Genomic DNA, 22,794 nt, shown 5'->3' with positions numbered 1-22,794 from the left:
TTGTGTCCATTGTTCCAAGATAAAGTGGAAAGATTGCAGTCCAAGATGGATCTGCTATGGTCTACATTTGAGCATTTTCAAGAGTATGTTCCTTCGGACCATTCTTTCTTTGTCCACTATCAATTGCAAAAGTTGGCCTTTTACATGAAGCTTTCAACGATGGATCTTCCTCTTCTAGAGGATGGTTGGAGTGGGGCTTGGTCTCCTGAGTTACTGACAAAAGTAGTCCATATGGTGTTTGAAGATTCTGTGACGACGGATACCATGTTGCTATCATATATGTATCTATGAGGTGATATGTTGATTCCAAATGAAGTAGATATGGCCTGGTATGTGGGAGACGTGGTTTTGCAAGCTATTTTATATGTCAACTATTTGGAGTTGCGGATAGATGACATGTTCCAGAGTTACTCTTCAAAAGTTGCTACTTGCCTTGATAATTCCTGGCACTCAATGATTGATTCTGTGGTCCTGAATCAACGTCGGAACACAACTTCTACCTATGTACAGAGCACTAACCAACTAAGGGTGGATCTCTTAGCTCACCTTTCCAAAAACCATCCATTTGATTCAACCTTTTTTGATGCCTATCAAAGAAGATATGTCTTAGGTCCCTCTGTTCCTAGCCTACTGTACTACCAACAAATGGCTCATCGCTATGATATCTATTTTTCCCTTTATCAAACCAATTCAACAGCAATCTTACCCCTTCTTTTCCAACCTCAATCTTTTTCTCAAATTCCCATATTTACCTATTGTTCTTTTATCGAAGATAGAGTATTTTTCCTTTCTCCACCATGCCCTTGACCATCTATCCATATACCTTCTACCTTTTCTATTTATCAATTAATACCCTTCCTAACTGATTCCCTAAAATTTTCAACCACTTCTTCTTTAACTTATTCCTCCTTTTATGATTTTGCCTACCCATCTCTTCATCCTCTTTTACTTATTCCACTTCCATCTCCTACCACTTCTATTTCTCAACCCCCTTAGTTGGTTAGTGAATACGAAGGGTTTGATCAGCAGATTCCCAGAAGACGAGAATGGAGCTCTACTGATTCTCTTATGGGACTGCAGATAAACTGGCCAATAATTCTAGGAGATTGGATAACTGCTAGTCAAGCATACCAGAACTACCTTCATTTTGATCACCAATATTCACAATCTCTAGATCCTTCAGTGAGATTGACAGCTCATTTTACTTGGTATCTAGCATACATGCATAGGCATTCTCATAATGATCAAAAGGCCATTCCAAAACTTTGTATGAATGTCCAGTTGGATATCCTATATTTTCATGCCCTATGTCTACCTAGCAGATACCTTGTTTTCCTAGAAAGGATGTGCTGCCTGTAGTTCTTTCAAAATCCTCCAAAGACATTTGTAGATGAATCCTTCTCTATGGATTGTTTTCGAAACCACCAAGCCTTTAAAAGGGATCATCTTCATTGATGCCTTTGCAATGTATTTTGGATGATTCTTAATGATATATATATCTCTTTCTGGAGGCGTCATTCAGATGGTTGTGTTAGTGTTTGCTTGTGTGTTGTAATAATTGTATGTGATGAGTTCGTGCTGATTGAGAATAATTTGTTCGAGAGCTTCTTTTCAAGCTATTGATGGTGGATGGAATGCCTATGGTGGAAAGCTGAAGAGAACCTCTTATATACTTTACAAATTTGTTATGAATTTTTAAATGATTAATCAGATGATTTAATGAATAACAGGAGTTTTTCTTTAGTAGTTTTTTCTAAAGATACAGGTGATAAGTTGGGGTCGTGGTTTGGAAAGACTATTGAAGATCCTATGGAAGATAAAATTGAGCTCTTTAGTAAACTTATATTATTCTTTTCCTTAGGTCACGCAGACGCTTCCTTTCTAAGTGTGGGGATATGTTGAGAGTGGAAAAAGACTGAATTTTTGACAGATTTTTGTTGTTTTTGAGGTCTGAATGATTGATTTTTGTAGGATTTAGGGTGATGTATGGTTGTTAATGGAAGTATTTGAGAGTGTTTTGGATGATATTGATTATGTTTTGGAAGTTCATGATGATTCTCAATGGAGATATGAAGCTCTGTGATGTTCTGATATGTTCTGTTGAGGTTTTGATTGGTTCTGTATACCCTCTGTATAGCTTCTGTTTTGTTCTAATTTTCCTCTGTATGAAGCATGGATTGATGATTGATGAAGATTGAGATCTTTTGGAAGCCTACTGAATAGTTTTTGATAATATGGAATGGTTTGAGTATAAGTTATGAGGTTCTGATGACCTTCTATAACCCTCTGTAGAGCCTCTGTCTCTGTACTGTAACTGTACTGTAGCTGCTCTGATACTGTATTGTAACTGTTCTGTAGACCTTCTGCAAGTGTTCTATAGAATGTATGTGTGACTTTGGGAAAGTTTTCTAACCTTTGTAAAGGATGAATCTAAGTTCAAAAGAGCTAAAACAAATGGAAGAAGCAGCTGCTGAAGACTAAAGAGAAGACTGAAGTAACAGTGACAGTAGTGAGCTGTGAAAAGACATTGTAGTGGCTCTAATGCCTCTTCATATCAGACATACCTCTTGGGAGGTGCATCCACGACCTAAGAAGGATTATTGAGAGTTATTATGAGAGTATTGTAGTGAGGATATAATGTACTATTGAGAGAGAGAGAGAGAGAGAGAGAGAGAGAGAGAGAGAGAGAGAGAGAGAGAGAGAGAGAGAGAGAGAGAGAGAGAGAGAGAGAGAGAGAGAGAGAGAGAGTCAGAGATAGTCAATTCTATCAAAACAGTGTAACTGTATATGAGAGATTGAGAGAGAGAACTATGAAGACATTGAAGAAGGATAATATGTGATTGATTTCCATTCAAGGATGATGTATTCTTTTGTGTTCTTTGTTATATTGATGGATTTTATGAAGATGTTAAAGATTATGGTTGATTTTATCAAATCCGTGGAAGAAATTTACTATGATACTGTGTGAAGATTTGTTGTTTTCTTTGTTTTGATGATCAAAAGAATGAAATAAAATCTTGTTGATGTTACAAGATAGATTTTCTTGCAAGAGAATTCCCTTTTCCTTTGTGTTCCTCTTGGGGCTCCATCTTGGACTAGTCTTCTTCTGCAATCTGCACTTAATTGTATCCACGAAAACCATCCAATGTCCTAACACTATGTCTCACAATTGGTTGGGCAAGCGAATAGAGAAATGATCTTTCTTTGTTTTGGAATTCAACATTTAAAATTCCACACAGATAACTTTCCATTCTTCTTAGGTACAACCAGAATGGGTGAAACCCATTCACTATTGGTCACTGGGTAGATATATTCAACTTCCAAGAGCTTCATCAACTCTATCTTGACTAAGGTAGGATACTAGAGATGGATCTAACTCCTTCAAGGGAGTAACTTCTTCCTTTGATACTCCACTAGAGCCATCTTTCTCTACTTTATGCTTCAACTTTGTAGATCCTTCTAGATACTAAAATGGCATGAGGATTGTCTCTAATATGTGAGTTGTGGGATACTCACTTCTTGACTTAAGGACTCATCTTGTGAGGATGCATCCAGGAATGTAACATGACAGGGATCTTCTAAGGTTCTCTAATCTATGGGGTTGGTGCTATTTGTCTCTTCCACTTTTTGTATACATCCTAGGCATGGGTTGCAAACATTAAGGAGCTTGAAAGGAACCATGGTTGTTCCATCTGAGTAAGGGCTCTTCATCCTTTGTAGCCTCCATCATGTCCTCATGGACATTCTCTTTAGGTGGAAGGGATTATTGATCTTTCTTGCTTTCATTAACTTCATCTTCAACATCATCATTTATTGCTCCATCTCTACTTCTATACGGGCTTTGTAAGAGAAGAAAAAGCTCTCTGTAAGAGAAGGACAAGCTCTTTGTTTCTGCTTCTACTTCTATCTTTGACTTTGCTATGGCCATATAACAAGGAGAGCAATATATCCATGCCTCTATCTCACTATCAGAGGTAAGTTCAAAAGTCATTCCTAGTTTTGATAGGAGATATTCACCCATTGACAATGATGTTGCATCTTTCAAGAGAGGGCTTTGAGTGCCTACTATTAGGGATTATGCTTCTCATTTCTTTGGGAAAATTTTCTTAACAACATCTTCTTTGGTTGATGTTCCATCCACTGCTTCATTGGGAGAGTTAGATGAGACTTCTATGGAGGTGGATCCATGGCCTTTTTACAAACCATAGAGCTTTAACACCAGTTTTTTGGGTCCCTTGCCTAGGGTTAGGGTTTCTTTAAACTAATTGGTCCTTGCTCGTACTTCAAATAGCCATGTTCTTCTAAGTAACAAAGGATAAGATGTTCCATAAGAGTTGGGCTTTACCACCAAGTATGTCATCTAGCAATCTCTTCTAGAAATTGTGGTCTTGATGTAATGAAGGATGCTTAAAGGCTTGATTCTACTCTAAACAATCAATCTGATGAGCCGCTAAGTAGATTGCATGCCTTGCAAGCCTAGATCTTTCATCATCACATTGGTCATGATATTCACTGAAGAGACTCCATCTATCAATGCAGTTACAATGAAGTAGCCTTCTATGTAGATGCCAGTCTCTCTAAAGTGCCAAGATACATGAATGGGCTATGTCCGGTTCTCTCACAGGCTTTGGGTCTTATTATTTTTGGTAACAGTTGTAGGGTTGGCAATCCTTAGGCCACATCTTTGCATGTGAATACTTTTGAATCTCTTTTTGCACAACTAAGTGAGAGCATCAATAGTTGGCAGAATGTTAAATTAGGGTGGAAGGTATCCATGTCCTTCACCAAATCATACTCTTTTATGGGATCTATAGGCTTCTCCAATCGGCTAGGGAATGGGGCAATATCCACCTTCATTTTTCCTCTTTCTTCAAGCAAGGTTGCAATACCATTTCATTTATTATTGGAGATACATCCATCTCTTCTATCTCCTGGACCTCTAACTTTATGTCCTAAACTGTCTCTGTATCCTTTTGTGGTAGTTGAATATTTTGCATTATACCGTCTTGTTCTGCTACTGCTCTATGGCTCTATTGGGAGCTTGAACTTGATAGCTTTTATAGATGAAACATTCTCTTTTGGAACGATTGGCTCTCTTTTCTTGGCACGTGCAACTGTAGCTACCTCTAAATTCACCAAGTTAGTGGCAGGCTCCTGATTCTTCTATTCGTTGTTTGTGGCATGACTGGGACAATCTTTAGATAGTATGGCCTTCTCCTTTCCATTGGCTATATAGGGGCTTGTAATCCATGGATCTTCTATGGTTTGGGCAATTTGGGGAGATATGACCCTTTTCTCCACATCTGTAACATTCCACTTTTAGTCTTTGCCCACCACCAAATTATCAGTCTTTATAACTTTGGTAGAAACGTCCTTGGACCAAAATTAGGATCAAACTCTCTAGGCTTGGAGATAATGTCTTAGGCTATCATCTTAGATTCTAGTAGATTGAATCTTGATTCCTTATCTTTCTTCCTTCTTTCATGCATCTCCTTCAGAGAGTAGATATCCTTTGTGTGGTTTTTTCTTAGGCTGTAAAATAGAATGCTTCAAGGATAGTTAGTTTCGAATGCATTCAATAGCCAATTGTTTGGGCTAATGGCACTTTTTGCACCAGGTATTTGATCACATCATCACATCTCTTCCTACTGCAGTATTAGATATGCTAGCAATATTCACATTTAACGTGTGTAGCTACTTTGTAATCACATCCATCAACTCTTTCTTGATGCTTGCAACTGAGTTAGACAAATAGTCCTTCAAATTTTCTCCTCCTAGATTACTTAGAGGGATTTAGGGGCATCTCTATAATCATTACATAAACTAGTTGGGTTGATACCAGATGATTGTCTAACCCAGTAGCCACACTTTTAGAGATTTTGGGTGTCCAAGCCCATCTTACACTCATTAAATTCTCACATTGCCTCAAATTGCCACATTGGTCTAATGGACTCAATGTGGACTTATTGCTATGACCAAATAGTCTCACACACTTATGACTTCCATCCAGCATAGTTGGACCTTTAGCATTCTATATCTTCTTCACATAAGATGTCTTTACTTTCCTCTATCCACATTGTGACTTCTCACTCATATGCATCATACTCTTACTAAGAGGAACAATATCCACTCGAAAGCATGATTCACTTATAGATGGCAAAGGTCTCTCAAGAGCCTTTCGAAGAACAAAATGAGAACCACTCATAGGATGCTCATCCACACTTGTAGTCCCAATGGTTCTATTGATTTTGCTTTCATAGCCACCCCTCATGGAATTTTTGTAAGCCCTATTAGGACTTGCTTGGCTTGGAACCTTTCCACCAAAAGACATACTATCATTGCACATAGAGTTCACATTGCCTACCTAGAGATATTGACTACCAAGGTCTCTCACACAGGTTGGCTTGGTATTAGCAAGTGAATTATCTCCTTTCAAAAAAGGTTGAATACATGGATGCACTTGCAATGAGTGGGAAAAACTCCAAAAGCTTTCCCAACATCTTTGAATATATTGCTCACAGTTAATTGCCTACATCTTAGCCTCACTTAATAACTTAGGACTTGGCATCCTCACTTGGATTTGCATATTAATGACTAAGCCACTCATAAAGAGCTCATACGGTATATCATTCAGCAACACAGTGGCTCTTCTTGGCCAAAACTATATTATCAATGGCTCTAGCATATTCTTTGACGGAGATATATGACTCTTGCTGACTCTATGCAAGCTGTCCCAAGACCAAAGTCAGGGGAACCCTCTTCTCATACTCATCTAGGAATTTTCCATATAGTTCCTCAAAGGTTCTTATTGATCCTCTTGGGAGGCTCCAATACTGTTTCTTGACCTCTTCCTTCAAGGTACTTGAAAACATAAGCATCCAATGTATATCATCAAATCCACTTGCAAGACAAGCTCAATAGTATTCTTTCAAATGTAGCATCGGATCCTCATCTGGCAGCCCATAAAACACTAGGAGATCTCTATAAGGATGAGGGCATTTATTCATATTCTTTTTAATCAACACTAGGTCATCTAGATCTTCATATTTATCTTGACCTAATCCCAGTATCTCAAAGTCTCTAATGTCTTACTTTTCCACCTTTACCGGTGTAGAAAGGTTAATATTTCCATTGACATCCCTTTTCTACCAACTTACAAAGTAGTCTAAGGAGTCCTATAACTTACAACATATCATTCTAATCCATTCTCAGAGGATTTTCCATCCCTTGGCCATCCATAGGCAATTTCATAATAGATTTGTGCAAGAGATTTTGCCTCTCGCCTAAAGCAAATATATCAACATTACTTAGAGCTTGGGGATCTATCCTTTTGAGAAATGGTTTCCCCTTAACAACTAAGGCTTCCAATGTCCCTATGAGGTCTAATATTTCAACATGGTGACCCACCACATGGGCCATTTTAGCCACAACTAAATTCCATTGTGTGTCAGTACTTTTCTATAGCATTACGACTTTAGTATGGTCGTTAGTTGATGCCATGGGTTCCAATATACTCGTTACATATCCTCTAGGTTGATGGATGGTTATGCAGAATGTCTATTGGATAGAGATTGCACCAAATCTCGACCCATGCCATGGTACTAGAGGACGGAATAACCACTAAATAGTTACTTTCCATATCATATAAACTATCTCTCATAGAGGATTTATGCTCTATATAATTAATTAGATCCATCAATAGGTTTGTATAGGGCAAGCCTAGTATTTTAATCCCCAGGGAAACCCCATTTTGCGAATATTTTAGCATGACCCTAATGGTCAAAGTTATAAATTTTTAGATCCCTTTTCAACCAAGGTTCGAAAGCTACCACTTATCAGCAACTCCTGGTAAACACACCACCTATCAGGACCTAAAAAGGGCCCAATACTAGCTCTAAGGCTCTAAGGCTCTAGGAGGGCTCCTCCTATACACACCAAGCAGCCCCCACAACCTTATGGCTAGGAGCATAAGATGCTATGAAATGATTGATCTAACTAATGCATTTGTAGACATGATTTTCAAATTGTAGTCCAATGTACTACCCATCGTGAGTGACTTAGAGCAAAGGGAGCATCCTATATATATCTGTGACTAGTACCATGTTATACACACACAGAGGACCCCCTAGCTAATTGTTGTGGCTCCTACCGCTCTCCTATACCCCACAAATTAGCCCCATGATGCGCATCTTAAACATAAAAAATAAATGTGATAAAATCCTCTCATGATGTATATAATAATCCAAAAACATTTCAATCTCACATAGAATCTCTCCAAATATCACCATGCTACCCTACAACAAAGGAACCTCACACACTCGACGTTGGTCATAACTAGGCATACACGTGCTATACTTTTTGGAGTTTTACTTTTGATGCCATGCTTAAACGGAAATACAACATGTATGACTCATTGTGTTCAAACAATTTTAACTATAAAGTAGCAAGTGCTATGCAAAAATAGTATTTCCATGTTTTCTTTTCTCTAACATTATAATACATTGCAAAGGCACAGTACCAGACTAACCCCTACTACTATTTCTCTTCAAACTTAAATAAATTGAAGCCTATCTACGATAATATACAATGAAATTAGGACTTATTCAAATCTTGTCTCTTTTCAGCCCTTTCTTCTCCTACTTAGGTTTTACTTTGGTGCATAGATGTAAAAGGATTTTGCCATCATTTTTGTATGAATAAGCAATAAATGCACACTTTTCACACATAAATGGAGATAAACTAAGGCAAATCCCGATGCCCTACTCTCATTATACATGTGCATAGATACTATTAATTTTTTGTACTTTTTAGCACATTAAAACTAAATTTTTTCTATTTTTCTCCTTCAAAAAGACCTCTTCATGATTTTTTATTTATTTGAACATAAATTACTAAAATTTCTTGCTTTTTTAATTTATGTGAAAAGTATAGATTGTGAACCATCAGCATATCAATTATCATTCCATGTGAACATCGAACCCTTAAAATCCAATAAAATTTCTATTTTCGCATTAAACCTCTCATCTTGGGTTTTATACTTTTAATATTTTTTATATAAATGGCTAAAAGTGATTGATTTTTTAATGATTTTAGATATTGCTTAACATAACTCAACCATTTTTAACCATTTTTCACGATGGACACAAGAGATACGACATGATATGTAATAAATCAGCACTCACCCTAAATCTTGTACACATGATGCATTGTATTTAGAAAAATAGAGGCGATGATGCCATCAGTCGTGATGCTCACCTTCACGTTCCAACGCTTCATTCCTTTCATCTTGGTATGATCCGATACGCATTCCCCTCGCTCGCTCCCTCCCTCCCTCCCTCCCTCCCTCCCTCTCTCTCTCTCTCTCTCTCTCTCTCTCTCTCTCTCTCTCAACCCACATGAACTAGTATGGTGAGAAAGAACGAGAAGAGAGAGAGACTAAAATCTGAACTTTCATTCAGTGCATCATTTTTCTTGCTTGTTGCAGCAAAATGGAGTGAATTTACAGTAATCCATGGCCCATGCTGCTCCTTGTGATTCAACCTGGGAAAAAGTCACATTTTCGAGGCCATAAAGAGGTGTGTTGAAAAATGCACCCGCATCACGTTTAGTTTTTTGCATTAGTTGTTTTCTTAATCTTTATTAACACTAACTTGCAAACTATCTAGTTCATCTCCTTCGCGTTTGCATTGCCAACAAGCGGCTTCAAGCCAAACAAATGGACAAATGGCCTCAGATTCGCAATCTAACTGGACGGGTTGGTTCCTAGCATTGAAAACTGTTATCTTAGCCACTACACTCGGTTTTCGAATTCTATATCACGTAGCTACTTTATAATGCCAAACATCCATTAAATAAGGGGTCAAATGGACTTGGATTGACAAATTGACACTTGTATTAGATTCCCGATGTCGAAATGCACCTAGGAAAAATTTAGCTTCTAAATTTGTGATTGACACATTTTTTACCAAAACTGTCACTTTTACAGCTCCCTAGTTTTACACTTTAAATTCATTCTTAAAATCAATCCTCATCTTCTAACAAATTCTTTATGGGACCCTAAGGGTTATCTTTTTGTTAAACCCAATCCTTTAAAAACGTACTCGAATACAATCAACTAGAGAGTAAGAAGTGGTTCACTCTCACAAGATCATGTAAATATATACATACACACATGCATCACTTACTATATAATAAAAACAATTAATTTCTTCACAAGTTGAGAATAGAAAGAGAAAATATCAATATTTCTTCATTGATAAATAACAATACATCAATATGGCTTGCTTCTTATTCTTGAAATAGAATTTTTTCTCAAAAAAGAGGAATTGTAAAAAAATTATAAGTCTATTGTCCTATAAACAACAACGAAAGAAGAGAAAATATTCAAGTATTCGATGATGGAGTGAAGAATGATGATGTAGATTAATAGGGTCAACTTTAGGCTATCTTCCATTGTTGTATAAGAGTTTACAACCAAGATAACTGAAGCTAAAGAAGAGAAAACAAGCTCTTCACAGGGAAAAGAAAAAAGCTAGTGCAAAAAGGAAAAGCAAAGTAACACAAGACAAGTGTCTAGCCACATGTCATGAGGTGTGACTTATAGGACACTTGAAAGCTTGTGTGATCAATATCTTGACATTTGTCTCTTCTCTATAACCTTTCTTTTTAGACTAACAACTATCAAGATTAGAAACAACCAATTTTAGTAAGCACTATTAAAATACAAAACTTATTAGTTTTAAAATATTATCTCTATTTTTTAGTAAGCACTATAAAAACACAAAAGTTACTATATTTAATATGGCATTCCTATTTTTAAAGACTAACATTTTTAGATCAATTCGAGGCTTCTAAAATTTAGATACCTCCTAAAATTGAGAAATCCTCGAATATGGATACCCTATGAAAACTCTTTATGAACACATTATAAGAGCAATACTGAAACATTTATACGAGCTTTCCATGTAAAGATACATGCACTCTAAGCTTCTAACATACACCACATTATATAAACATTTCATGATTATGCAAGATTGCTAATTGTAGCGACCTGTTTTAATAGATCTAGCTCACACTTCAAAACATCAATCCTTTCTATATGCGAGCTTGTATGCTTGAGTTTTGATCACAAACGCTCTAATATGTGAGCTTATATCATTTCTATAACCTATGACCACTCATCATTGGCCAGCTCTAATGCACTTTTCTTTATATCTAGTAAGTGCAAGAAAAATGAGTTTAATAAACAATTAAATCTACATATGATACAAACTCTTTTTACGTTGTGTTATGACACCATTTAGGGGAAGGGTTGTGTTCATAGTTATCTTTCATTTTTGACCATCTACATGTGAACCTCGATTTGAGTGAGATGAGGACATTTGGAGCTCTGATATTCAGTTTGCCCATCATTTGATATGTTATAGGGACATTAAATGGTGGGTATACTAATGTATTTCATTCCTACAATGATCATTTTGCAAGTTCAACGGGCTGACTTTGGCACCCACATTTTGGGCTTGGCCAATGTATACAAGTTGTGGCCTCTGTTTACGTATTTATAGGTGGCTTGCTCTCTCACTCCATCCTATCCATCATTCCGCCAGCCCTCATTCTCCTCTCATCCCCTTGCTTCTGTTTGGCACCCACACTAACACTCAATGCTGCATGTTGGGACTAATTGTTGCAGCCTTGTATCACTCAGTCTTCAATTAGTTTGTTCCTTCTCTCCTGCATTTTTTTCAATCTCCTCTATTTGCTCCATATTCACGTTCTTTTCCGCTGCACAATCATGTTTAATCTTACTGCTCCATATTCACATTCCTTTCCGCTGCGCAATCATGTTTAACCTTACATGTCTATATTGCAAGATTGTCAAGCAGCTTGGCAAAAGGTGGCAAAAACCAACCCATTAAAATAGAACAAAAACCAATGAACAATTGCAAAAGGTAGCAAAAAGTTCTCAATACAAAACACCACTTTCTTGCATGTCAGACATTTTTACATTGTTGAGAGTAAGGCCTGTTCTGAAATCAGACATTGCTGAGGTAGATTTCTGGGATAGATTTTAGGTAGTGAGGAAGAGACATGATAACTGATGTATCATCAAGCCAAGTCTAACACAATGTGCATCAAATAAATTATATTCAATCATAATAAAAGCCCTCACAAATACATTGAACCAAGTAAACAAGAATTCCATCCCTACCTCTCTCCCTTCAGAGTAAGAATATTTTTTTGGATTTCAGACAATCTTTTTGCATAAACACATTCAGTATCGAAAGGTGTAACTCGTTTGCATTACACTAATGGAGTGCAATAATGTAGGGGATCTGGAAAGTTTTACAAGACTCAAATGGGATCCGAACTTGTAAAGAATAAAGAATCAGTTGCTGCAGGACTGAAAAACAGTATCAATCAAATTAGAAGATTCACATTTGACTGAGGATGGCTAGTTCAGCCCACAGAAGGGGAGATTGTCTAGGACCAGCAGCCTCAGAGGTTATACCCAGGGTAGTTTCCAGCATGCTTGTGACTTTTTTCATGCATGGCCTCATGGATGCCACTCCAATGCACAGCCGAATAATCTCACACAAATTTTCCAGCTGGTTGTAGTTGAAAAACCTCAACATCGGATCCACCATATATGCAATCACCTCAGGGGTATGGAGATACTCAACAGCCTAACCAAGGCAAGTTGAAAAGGATCTTTATTCACAAAGTAAAAGCTATATCTCAACTAGAGCCAACTAAATAAAGAAACCAACATAGCATAAAACAACACTTGTGATCATACCCACTCTAAGAGAGAACCCTTGTCTTTCCTGTGAGCTGGTCTTCCACTTATCAACTCTAGTATCAGGATGCCAAAGCCAAAAATATTTGCCTCAAAATCAGAAGATTCCCCTTCAGTATTCTCAAGGAAACTAAAACTTCTGGCAGCATTTTTTTCAGTCACATGAGTAGGCTTTATACTGCTCCTTTTAACAAGTGAAGGCTTACCCACTTCAAAGCCTGCAAGCTAAGTCAACATAAAAGCAATCAGATCATGAACCATCCACAGTATATCAAAAAACAGCCACAGAAACTTACTTTAGCAGCAAAGTCCTCTGTAAGAAGAACTGAGCTGGAATCAAACTTCGAATATGTAGCAGGCGGGCTTAGGGTGTGGTGCATATACTCCAAGCCATAAGCCACTCCCATGATTATCCTCATACGAGCATTCCAGTCCAAATGCTCACCCTCACCATCTGCACAAGTTCAAACACACTATAAGCACTGTATATGCAAACCCTCGCCCTCATATGAGCATTCCAGTCCAAATGCTCAGCTTCACCATCCGCACAAGTTCAAACACACTATAAGCACTGTATATGCAAACCCTCGTCCTCTCTCCCTTGCTACTTATGGCCTCTCCATCATTGAATTTCATTGTCTTTTACTGCATTTTTTGCATACAATAACTGCTGAACTGCATCAAACATAAAGAGTTTCATCCACATCTGCTTGCTGCATACAAATTTATGTGCGTTTCTAAGTTATTATGACTTGGATGTGTTCTTAACAGAAATCTTCCATGCAGGCATCATCACAAATTACACTTCTATAAATAATTAATTTGTCTACTAACGCTTCTATTCTTAGACTAGAGATGCCAGTTTGAGTAGTAGAGAACATGACCACCAATTCTAGCAAAATCCTCTATATTTGAACCCACTGTACTGGCATGCAGACATGAAACTTTTGTACTTAGTCAGATTGCAAGAGAATCAGAATTGGTTGCGTTAGGATGGGGTATTCAGACTAAGGATGAAACGGATGCTAGTGAGCAGATAGTTCAAGGGCCAGTTTAGGCTAGAACTTTGCCAGAAAGATGGCTGAGTCCTGACCTATATGCATATTTTGATCCTTCAAGATTAGTACAATTTCAAACCTGTGAGAGTGCACAGTGGAAAGCAAAGCAAACACGGTGAGTTGTCTGAATCAACACAAGAGAGAAGGAACAACTGAATGCAATGGATGAAAGATACAAGGCTGCAACAGTCAGCCCCACCACATAGCACTGAGCATCAGCGTGGGCACCAGATGGTAGCAAGGGAATGAGAGAAAATTGGGAGGGCTGCATGATCACAATGAATGTGATGAATAAATAAGAGGGCAGACCACCTATAAATAGGCAAACAGGGGCCACAATTGGTAATCAAGCGGCTCAGCCCGTAATGTGAGTGCCCTGGACAGCCTATAGTGCCCAGAACGAAATGCATGGGGACCCTCCATATAAAGTGCCTAAAGCGCATAAAATCGCAAACAATAACAATGTCAGGGCTCCTAATGTTCTCTCTAACTTAGATTGAGGCTCACAAGCAAGAGATGACTGAGATGATTGTATAAAACACATGTTTGCTAGCATACCCTTTCAGATCCTACATGTGGCACCTACATGTGGCAAAAGGCAAAGAAGATGTGGATCCAAGGGTGGCAAGAAGAGTGTCAATGAACTCCATTAATAAAGAATGCCAACCAAGGAGAAAGGACCCCTATCTAAATGAAAGCTTGATCCAACTGGTAGCCACCATAGGACACTGGAAACACAAAGGTCTCAAACGGATCACCCCTAAGACTCCAATTGAGGATGGTTGAGCCAAGCCTCTAACCCGAATGTGAGATGATAGCAAGGAGCTATCGAAGGTGCAAAAAAGGCCCAAAAGTAGATTGTAATCCCTAAAGAAGCTCCATAAGATAATGGGAATCTCCCTTTTATATAGAAAGGGCTAGGGAATCCATAGTCACATCACTAATATTGGTCACCCTCTAAAAGGGATGGGAGGTACAAGGGGACCAGTAGAGGAGATGGTGGGGGATGGGATGGAACCTATGGCCCGTGGGATAGATGGTGCATAATCAGCAACGGCTATGGCGATGGAAAACTACCTTGGAGGGCAATGGAAGAGGAATGGATATGTATAGGCCCTTCTTGCCAACTTATCACAAGAATGGCTCTTGTAAAAAAATCCTCAACAAAGATAGCCTAGTCGGTGAAGATAACCTAGGTCTGTAAGGCCATGAATGGAGAAAAGATGAAGCCCAAGTCCAAAACATGTAGAGCCTTTGGAAAGGAGCTCAGTGCACACTCACACAATAGAGCCAAGGTGCAAACAACACCACTAATAGGCACCAAAGAAATGTCACCAACATTGACTATATCCTCTCATGGATAAAGATCTACGAACAAATCTCCTTGAGAAGTTATATGACTTGATGCACTCTTGTCGATGAGCCAAGGCCTCTTAGAAGACGATACCGCCGCTCAAAAAGACCACTCCACCTGATGAATGTGAATAAACACTGAGTGCACTAAAGCATACAAGCACACCGAAGTGCTGGAGAGTTGTGACCATTAGTGCCCTGCATGGGATCATCTGTAACCAAAGGCACTGGAGAGTTCAAGCCATTAGAGCCATGCATGGGTTCCACTACAACATGCTTGCTGCATTACAATTGGCCGTAAATCAATGCACTGTATAATTTCTTCTGTCTTCAAAGTTTGATCCCATGGATGCCATTGCTCTATGAGAAGCAGCTCACTAGGGAGGATAGAGAAACGAGAGATGGTGAACAATAGACAATAACTAAGGTCTAAGGTTGACCCAACCAATCTCCCATACCCTAACCAAAGTTTGATTAACTTAACTCTAAAGCCTAGTGTCACCACATTTAAAGTCCTAAGTTACACCACACTTTGACACTTTAATAAGTGTCCACACCACACAAATTACCTTGGGCATTGTCCAAAATTGGCAAATTCTAACAATCCTCTGCAATGCCAATGTGATTAAGTACAAGGATCATCAATCACCAAAGGGTAATAAGTTCAAGGACTTGCAGAAAGTATCAAACTTCTCACATGGTAAAACCTTGGTGAAAATGTCTGTAACATTTTCTTGTGTAGGAACATACACCAAGTTAATCTCTCTTGCATAAGATTCTTCTTTGACATAGTGGTAGTGAATCTCAATGTCTCGTGCGAGCACGAAACACAAGCTTTTGTGTTATTGCAATAACGCTCTAGCTGCCCGAGAGAATGGGTGGACCCTCGATATATCAGTGGCACATTTTTTTTATCATGACCACATTCAATTTCGTGCAGCCAGGTCAGAGTATGAAGATTAGTGAGTATGGCCCTTCGTATGTAGCTCCATCATTAGAGACCTTACGCACTACTTTGCTCGACAAAGAAAAGCGCCTTGTTGAGCAAGCAACAATGACTAGAAAGAGCCTATGGGCTAAAAATGGAGTTTCCTTGATTGTTGATGGTTGGAGTGATACGTGCAAGTGATCCATTCATGGTATGGTTGCTTATTCTCGTGGGGAAATGTATTTCATATCTTCACATGATGCATTGGGGACTAGAAAGTCAGCAAATGTACTTGCAGCAGAGTGGGTTACAAGTATTGAGCTTATTGGCCCAAAGCATGTTGTGGGATTTGTTGCAGATGGAGAGCCCGCAAATAGGGCAATAGGTGCTATTATCCTCCAGGGATATTATCTGCATATTACAGTTCACATTGTATGGCTCATTGCTTGAATAACCTACTAAAGGATATTAGTAACGTGTCATGGATTGCACCTCTCATAGTGTAAGGAGCTTAAATGGTTAGCTTTGTTTTGAATCACCAGTTTCCTCGTCATCAATTATCTTTGCGGTCGAAGAAGACATTTTTAAAATACTATGATACCAGATTTGCCTTTAACTTCTTGATGCTAGGCAGATTAAGAGAATGCAATGGTGCCTTGAGGCAGTTATTTCTTAGTGATGAGTTCACCTCATTAACATTGCCAGATACTCCTATATCTTATGCTTGGAGAAAGCAAATAGGTTCACTTTTTGGGATGATGTAAAGCAGATAGATGTTATGGTATCACCTATTGTGCGATAACGAAGCTCCCTGCCGTCGCATGTACTGCTGCTCCGCTCCGCCATCGTTCCACCTCCCCCCCCCCCTCCCCCCCCAAAAAACCGCCTACTGTTCATGGCGCACTGACTGTCCGCCGCCTTCTCCCCCGCCTTTGCTTTGTCTACTCCCCTACCTCTACTCCGTCTACTCCCCCGCCTACTCCCCCCCCCCCCTGTGGAGCACTACTCCTTAGCGTGCCCCCCCCCCCCCCCCCCCCCCCAGCGCTACCTCCGCCTCACCCATGTCCGCCTACTTTTCCACCTCTCGCTAGCTCTCCCCCACCTGAACCCGCCCCTCTTCTCATGCCTGATGGCCTGATCCCCCACCTTCTCCACCCTAATCCCCCACCTCTGCCGTCTTGCGGCCCTGACCCCGCCATCCACGGTAGGCCCAACACACATGGGGTGCCCATTGTGAGCCGGCCCACAGTGGTGTCGAGCACCTCCCTCACTGTCGAAAAAGCACTCCTTCCCCTCCTCACCATCGACCCCTCCAATTGCTCCCTCCCTTTGTAGCAACTTCCCTCCTCCCCCTCCGATAGTAGAGCAGTGTGTTTGGTACGTTCTCAGCAAGGACGCGCAATGGAAACCTCTGGTCAGACGCCAGTGCATTCTGCGAGTGCCCCCAGTCAAACACCTTGCGCATCGTCCTCTCTGAGGAATAGCCCTTAGCCATTCGTGCCACAGAGCTGAAGCTAAAAGAAATAATGATCTTTGGTCAGGTAGTAGGACACTTCCCATCCAAGGCCCAGCTTTGGGATTGGCTTCACTTCACGCTGCGCATTGGCACAGCGCAGATCGTGGAGGCGGTTCTAATGGGTCAAGGGATCTTCATGGTAGGACTCACCTTGGCAGATGCAGCCTGTGAACTACTGGCCAGCTCACCCTATGCTTCCACGAAGGGGGTCATCTACATGGTTCCCTAGTACAATGGTTTCACAGTGGAGGCATTCGCGCTTCACAAACAAGTTCCTTAAACACACCCGGTCACCCTACTCTTTTCCGAACTAGTAATAGAGTATCGCCAGTTAGTGGAAGACTTTGGACGGCTCTTCCACACTGTCCTTCCCGCCTCTTTCGCGGACGCAATGACAGCCGCAGGAGTCCCAAAGGTATGGGTGCCATTGAAAGAGACAAAAAATATACCACAGTTTCTAGAGATCGAGGTAGGCAGACACTCTTTCAAGTAGTAGGTTATTGTGACTAGGTAGCCAGGGCAGTGCCTGTGTTGCCATGACTTTGCGCATCAGGTAGCAGAGTGCACGCGCTTTGGAGCCAAGGTAGCTTCGCCAATAGGCCCACAGGTGGACGAGGATGGCTTTACATGGGTCTAGAGACGACAGAGAGGGAGAGGCAAGGAGGGCCGCAGTCAGCCCCTTAGACGACACAGCCACGACTGCAGGAGGGCGAGCGTCGCCCCCCTGGCAAAGCATCACGTGGGCCCCTCTCCTCGCCCCACCTGGCAAGACCACAAGCCTACACATCCACCCCCCACAGAGGCGTCATAGGCCACCTCACCTGAGGGCCCACACCCCCTCCCCCCCCCAAAACACCCGCCTTGTGCATCTGACCACCCCTCCATCCCCCCCCCTCCCCACCATCACCTCCGCCAATCACCCCCCCTAATCCCCACCTAGTACAGGTGAAACCCCCCCCCCCCCCCCCCCCCCCCCCCGACAGGAGGTGAGGAACCCCATACACCAACATCCTCCACTCACAAGCAATCTAGCCCTCCCTCCCCTCCGCACACAACCACCAGTTCATCTGCCCATGCCGCCCGTCAGACCTTCCCGAGACAGGTGCAGCTGCTACCACAAGAGTTTTTTCGCAATGGGCAGTGGTCCTACCTGAGAGTTGCGGAGCGTGAGAGTTCCCATACCCATGGAAGTAGGAATCTTCGTGGTACGTAAGTGAAGGAGTGGCAAGGTCTATCTACTAGCACCATTGGATGGACCAAACTACGCTTTCTTCCCTCAGACCTCACACAAGAGAGTGGACGATGACTCAAATAGAGGAGGTGAAGAGCTAGGTGGTAGATCACATCTCCCAGTGGATGGGAGGAGGACTGACATTTTTTCCCAGCAATGGCAAGGTTGCATAATGGACATCAACTGGTGGACTAGGGCCGAGGTCCCACATCTAAGCAGTATCTTTCGAGCCTCCCTGCAGTGGAGAGCTCCGATGGATGTGATCGAGTGGCCCCTAGCACAGGAGGCCCGTTTCTACCAATGCACAGAGTCCCGCCTCTCAGCCTGGCTGATAGATGCCCTGCTGGTGCCACCAAGCGCATCCATCACCCCCATGGTCTACCATAGGGGAATGGAGTTCACCGTCCAGGCCGGCACAACAAAGCATATCCACATGTCTCATAGCTCCTTTTCTTTGTTAGTAGCTTCCACACCGAACAGATGCTTGTTCGGTCAGGTTTCCCTGTGAGCTTACATATTGCATCTTAGAATGTGCACAACCTCCAGTATAGTGGAGCATGTGGTTCCAAGAAGTTGATTGTTCGGCTGAAGCTGTAGCCTGCCCTTGCCGGGTGGATCGACATCTTACTGTTACAAGAGCACAAGCTCATTCTCGCCCAAGCCCAACGGGTAGGGAAGGTACTCCCGGGCAGTTCACACACTTACTCGGAGCACGCCATCGGTGCCCACGGTGGGAGTGGAGGTGTATGCACCTTGATTGGCCCGAGCCTCACTGCCTGTGTACGGGACCATGGGACAATTGTGGCAGGGAGGGTTTTATGGATCAGCTTGGATATTGGGGACTCATGCCTTGGAGTCCTCAATATCTATGCCCCTACTGAGGTCAGGGCACGCAACAGGTTTTGGGTGGAGATTGCAGCAGGACTCCCAAAGGTGGACTCCTGGATTGTTGGAGGAAACTTCCACCACCTAGGAGACCTTAGAAGACCAATAGGGTAGAGGCAAAAACTACCAAGGCATGGCTGGAGAGGAGCAAGAGCCATGGGAGGTCTTCCTACTGGTAGTAGGAGCACGTGATGCTTAGAGAGGCGCAGCTTTGCACAGGAGGGAGAGGTTGTTGGACTTTTCATGGGGATATAGGCAGCTAGGCAGAGTCTTGCTAGAGCGGTTGAACAGGTTCTATGTGGGAGAGTGGGGATGCTCTCGCAGAGGCCAGGTAGGGCAGCCGGTTGGCACCACTTTGTCCGATCACTGCCCGGTTCTCCCGACATTTGATTCGCTAGCATCTTCCCTAGACACACGATCCTGTCGAATCCGTGACTCGATCTACAGGAGCGAGGAGGTGAAGAGACAGATTGAGCAGATTTGGACTAGGAAGTGGAGCAGAGGGACTGGATCGCAGAGAAGGTTGTAGAGGTCCTAGCCGAGTTGAGCAGTATCTGCCAGGAGGCAGCCCCACATGCCAGGTAGCAGAGAAAGGAGGAGGAGAGAGCACTTTGACCGGACCTAGCAGCCACGCAGAGATTACTACAGGAGGCACGAAGGGATCCCATCCTCCACACACAGGAGGTGCGCGCACGAGCAGCCATCACCGGCCGAGAGGACAGGTGCTCGGAGTTCTCATTCCGTACCTCAACAGCCTTTTGGGCGCGAAAGAGGGACACGATGTGCAAGGACTTTTTCCACGTACATCAGCCCCGCACCTCAGGAGAGCAAATACACAGCTTCGGGATCAGTATGGGAGGATTCACTCTAGCCCAAACAAGGTGATGGAGATTGCCACAAACTACTACAGACGCCTTTTCCAATAGGAGATAGCCTCAGCCAAAGCACAGCGATGTAGAAAGCAGGTCTGGGATCACATCCCGTCCCTCGTCACAAAGGAGGTGGGACGCTCCCTCCTAGACGCCTTCACAAAGAAGGAATTAGAGGAGGCTTTCCACACAAAGGATGGGCATTTTCGCCCGTCCTCTCAAAGGCCTTCTTCACCACCTACTGGGAGGTGGTAAAGGACCCCTTATTGCTGACTTTCCAAGAGATTTTCAGCTCCGGACGAATGCCAGGGAGTCTATCTGCAGGTCTTATCAGTCTCCTCCCCAAAGAGGAGACCGGCCGGAGCTATCCCAATGGAGATCGATCACCCTATTATCAGTGGCCTATAAGGCACTGGCAAAGATGATTGGTAGGCGACTCCGCCCTGTGCTTCCAGACATCATTCATGACACACAGACTTTGTCCAGGATAGCAACATGCTAGACAATGTCTTTACCTTCTTTGAGGCGACAGAGTGGGCCTAGCACAATGGTCAGGGATTGTCTGTACTACTCCTGGACTTCGAGAAAGCCTATGACAAGGTGGACTGGGACTTCTTGGAGGGCCCCATGGTGAGGTTGGGCTTCCCCCAGGCATGGATCCGTGGGGTCTCCGCACTTTACAAATCGGCTACTAGCAGGGTTCTCATAGGTGGCAGGCGAGGGGAGGAGTTTCAGCTGAAGAGATCGGTATGGCAGGGTTGCCGAGTGGCCTCATATCTATTCCTACTCTTTGCAGAGGCGATGTCTCACTTCCTCAGATCACGTGTGAGCGGGTTACACGGCCTCCGACTTCTGGTGAGAGAGAAGACAGAGTTGTTAGACTCAAAGGATGATACAACACTTTACATAGAGGACGATGAGTTGATGTTGGAGAGAGTGAGACTAGCTCTCAAGGTGTTTTGTACTGCAACACGAGCGAAAATCAACTAGCAAAAGTCGGTTGGTTTTCTTACAGACCCGGACTCTAGTACGGAGTGGGACGTCACTTGGAATTTAGATGGGTGTGCAAAGGGTAGATCGTCTGTTACCTAGGATTCCAGGTGGGACTCGACATCACTCCCGCCTAGCAATTTCTTCCAGTCCTCGACTCTATTCGAAGGAAGCTGACCTATTGGAGTACTGCTCGCCTTTCCCTAGCGGGCCAAGCGTTGGTGGTTAACCAGGTTCTCCTAGCGACGGCTTAGTGCATCGCCTCGTGTTGGTGCTTCTCGTCCTGTATAGTTCAACTTCACCGCCTAGTGCGGAATTTCCCCTAGGCCACGTCAAACAGTTCCAGGGACTCTCGGACCAAGGTGGCATGGGCGACCATCATCTGGCATTGGTCAGAGGGAGGGCTTGGGATCATAGACCCAGAGTATCAGAGTCTTGCCCTTTTGGGCAAGCTAGTAGTCTGCGGTCTCACACCAGGAGGGCAGATCTGGAAGGTCCTACTGCAGGAGGGTCTCCAGGAGTGTAGACCGAGGCTTGGCGGTGATTAAAGACCGTCCTTGAGATGGATCTTCACGACGGTCCAAATCACGCCCCCCAGATCCCCCTTCCTACGTAGCTTACTTCATGTATGGCATGGCCTTCGTAAGGCCCTAATTCAGAGCCCCCCCGGCTACCGAGAGGAGATAGACCACCAGCCGGTGATTTGGAACCCCCAGGTTAGAGACCTCAAGATAGGGTACAGATTGCCGAGCACCCCCATATCCAATGGACAGGTTGGGAGGCAGGCCCGGCTCACACCATCAAGACCTGGCGGGAGGTATACAGGATGGTGGACAAGGAGGTGTTGCAACGTGTATCATGTTGCCAAAGAGAAGTTGAGTTGAGGAGAAGGGAGATTGACGCAACAACACCTCAGGAGTGGCTTGGTCCCCCCGATATGAGAGCCGGTACAGCTCGGGGAGGTATGGGCCACTAAGTTTTCACCGACAAGTATCCCCCCTATAGGTGGCAGGTAGAGTAAGCGGCGCCCCACATGGGACTTTCTTCACTATGCAGGAGGGGGGGCATTTGGCCCTTGACAGAGGGCAGTAGAATGAGGGGATAGCTATCCTTTTGCGGAAGAGGATTCGGGTGGTTGGCCTTCAAGGGAAGACATGGCGGCTAGACC

General features: G+C 42.7%; 1 protein-coding gene across 6 annotated transcripts in view; it reads right to left on the bottom strand.

Annotated features, from left to right (window-relative positions):
- Window positions 1-12,167: 12,167 nt before the first annotated feature.
- LOC148015886 (putative LRR receptor-like serine/threonine-protein kinase At1g63430) overlaps window positions 12,168-22,794 on the bottom strand; it is a 143,824-nt gene continuing 133,197 nt past the window's right edge. For 5 of the 6 annotated variants that reach the window (XM_087664424.1, XM_087664426.1, XM_087664428.1 and 2 more), the window contains 3 exons: window positions 13,093-13,250; window positions 12,797-13,021; window positions 12,168-12,683 (listed from right to left, as the gene is read on the bottom strand). In XM_087664424.1, the coding sequence (XP_087520550.1) occupies window positions 12,432-12,683; window positions 12,797-13,021; window positions 13,093-13,250 (635 nt within the window). In that variant the 3' untranslated portion in view covers window positions 12,168-12,431. Of the gene's footprint in view, window positions 12,684-12,796; window positions 13,022-13,092; window positions 13,251-22,794 lie in introns of those variants that run through there. The other variant, XM_087664429.1, reaches the window with a different exon arrangement.

Source organism: Lygodium microphyllum, chromosome 23, assembly GCF_053477565.2.
Source record: "Lygodium microphyllum isolate KBCC chromosome 23, Lygodium_microphyllum_v1.1.10, whole genome shotgun sequence".
NCBI classification, from domain to species: domain Eukaryota; kingdom Viridiplantae; phylum Streptophyta; class Polypodiopsida; order Schizaeales; family Lygodiaceae; genus Lygodium; species Lygodium microphyllum.
Note: the sequence above shows the minus strand (reverse complement) of the source record. Positions and strands in the feature narration are given on the sequence as shown.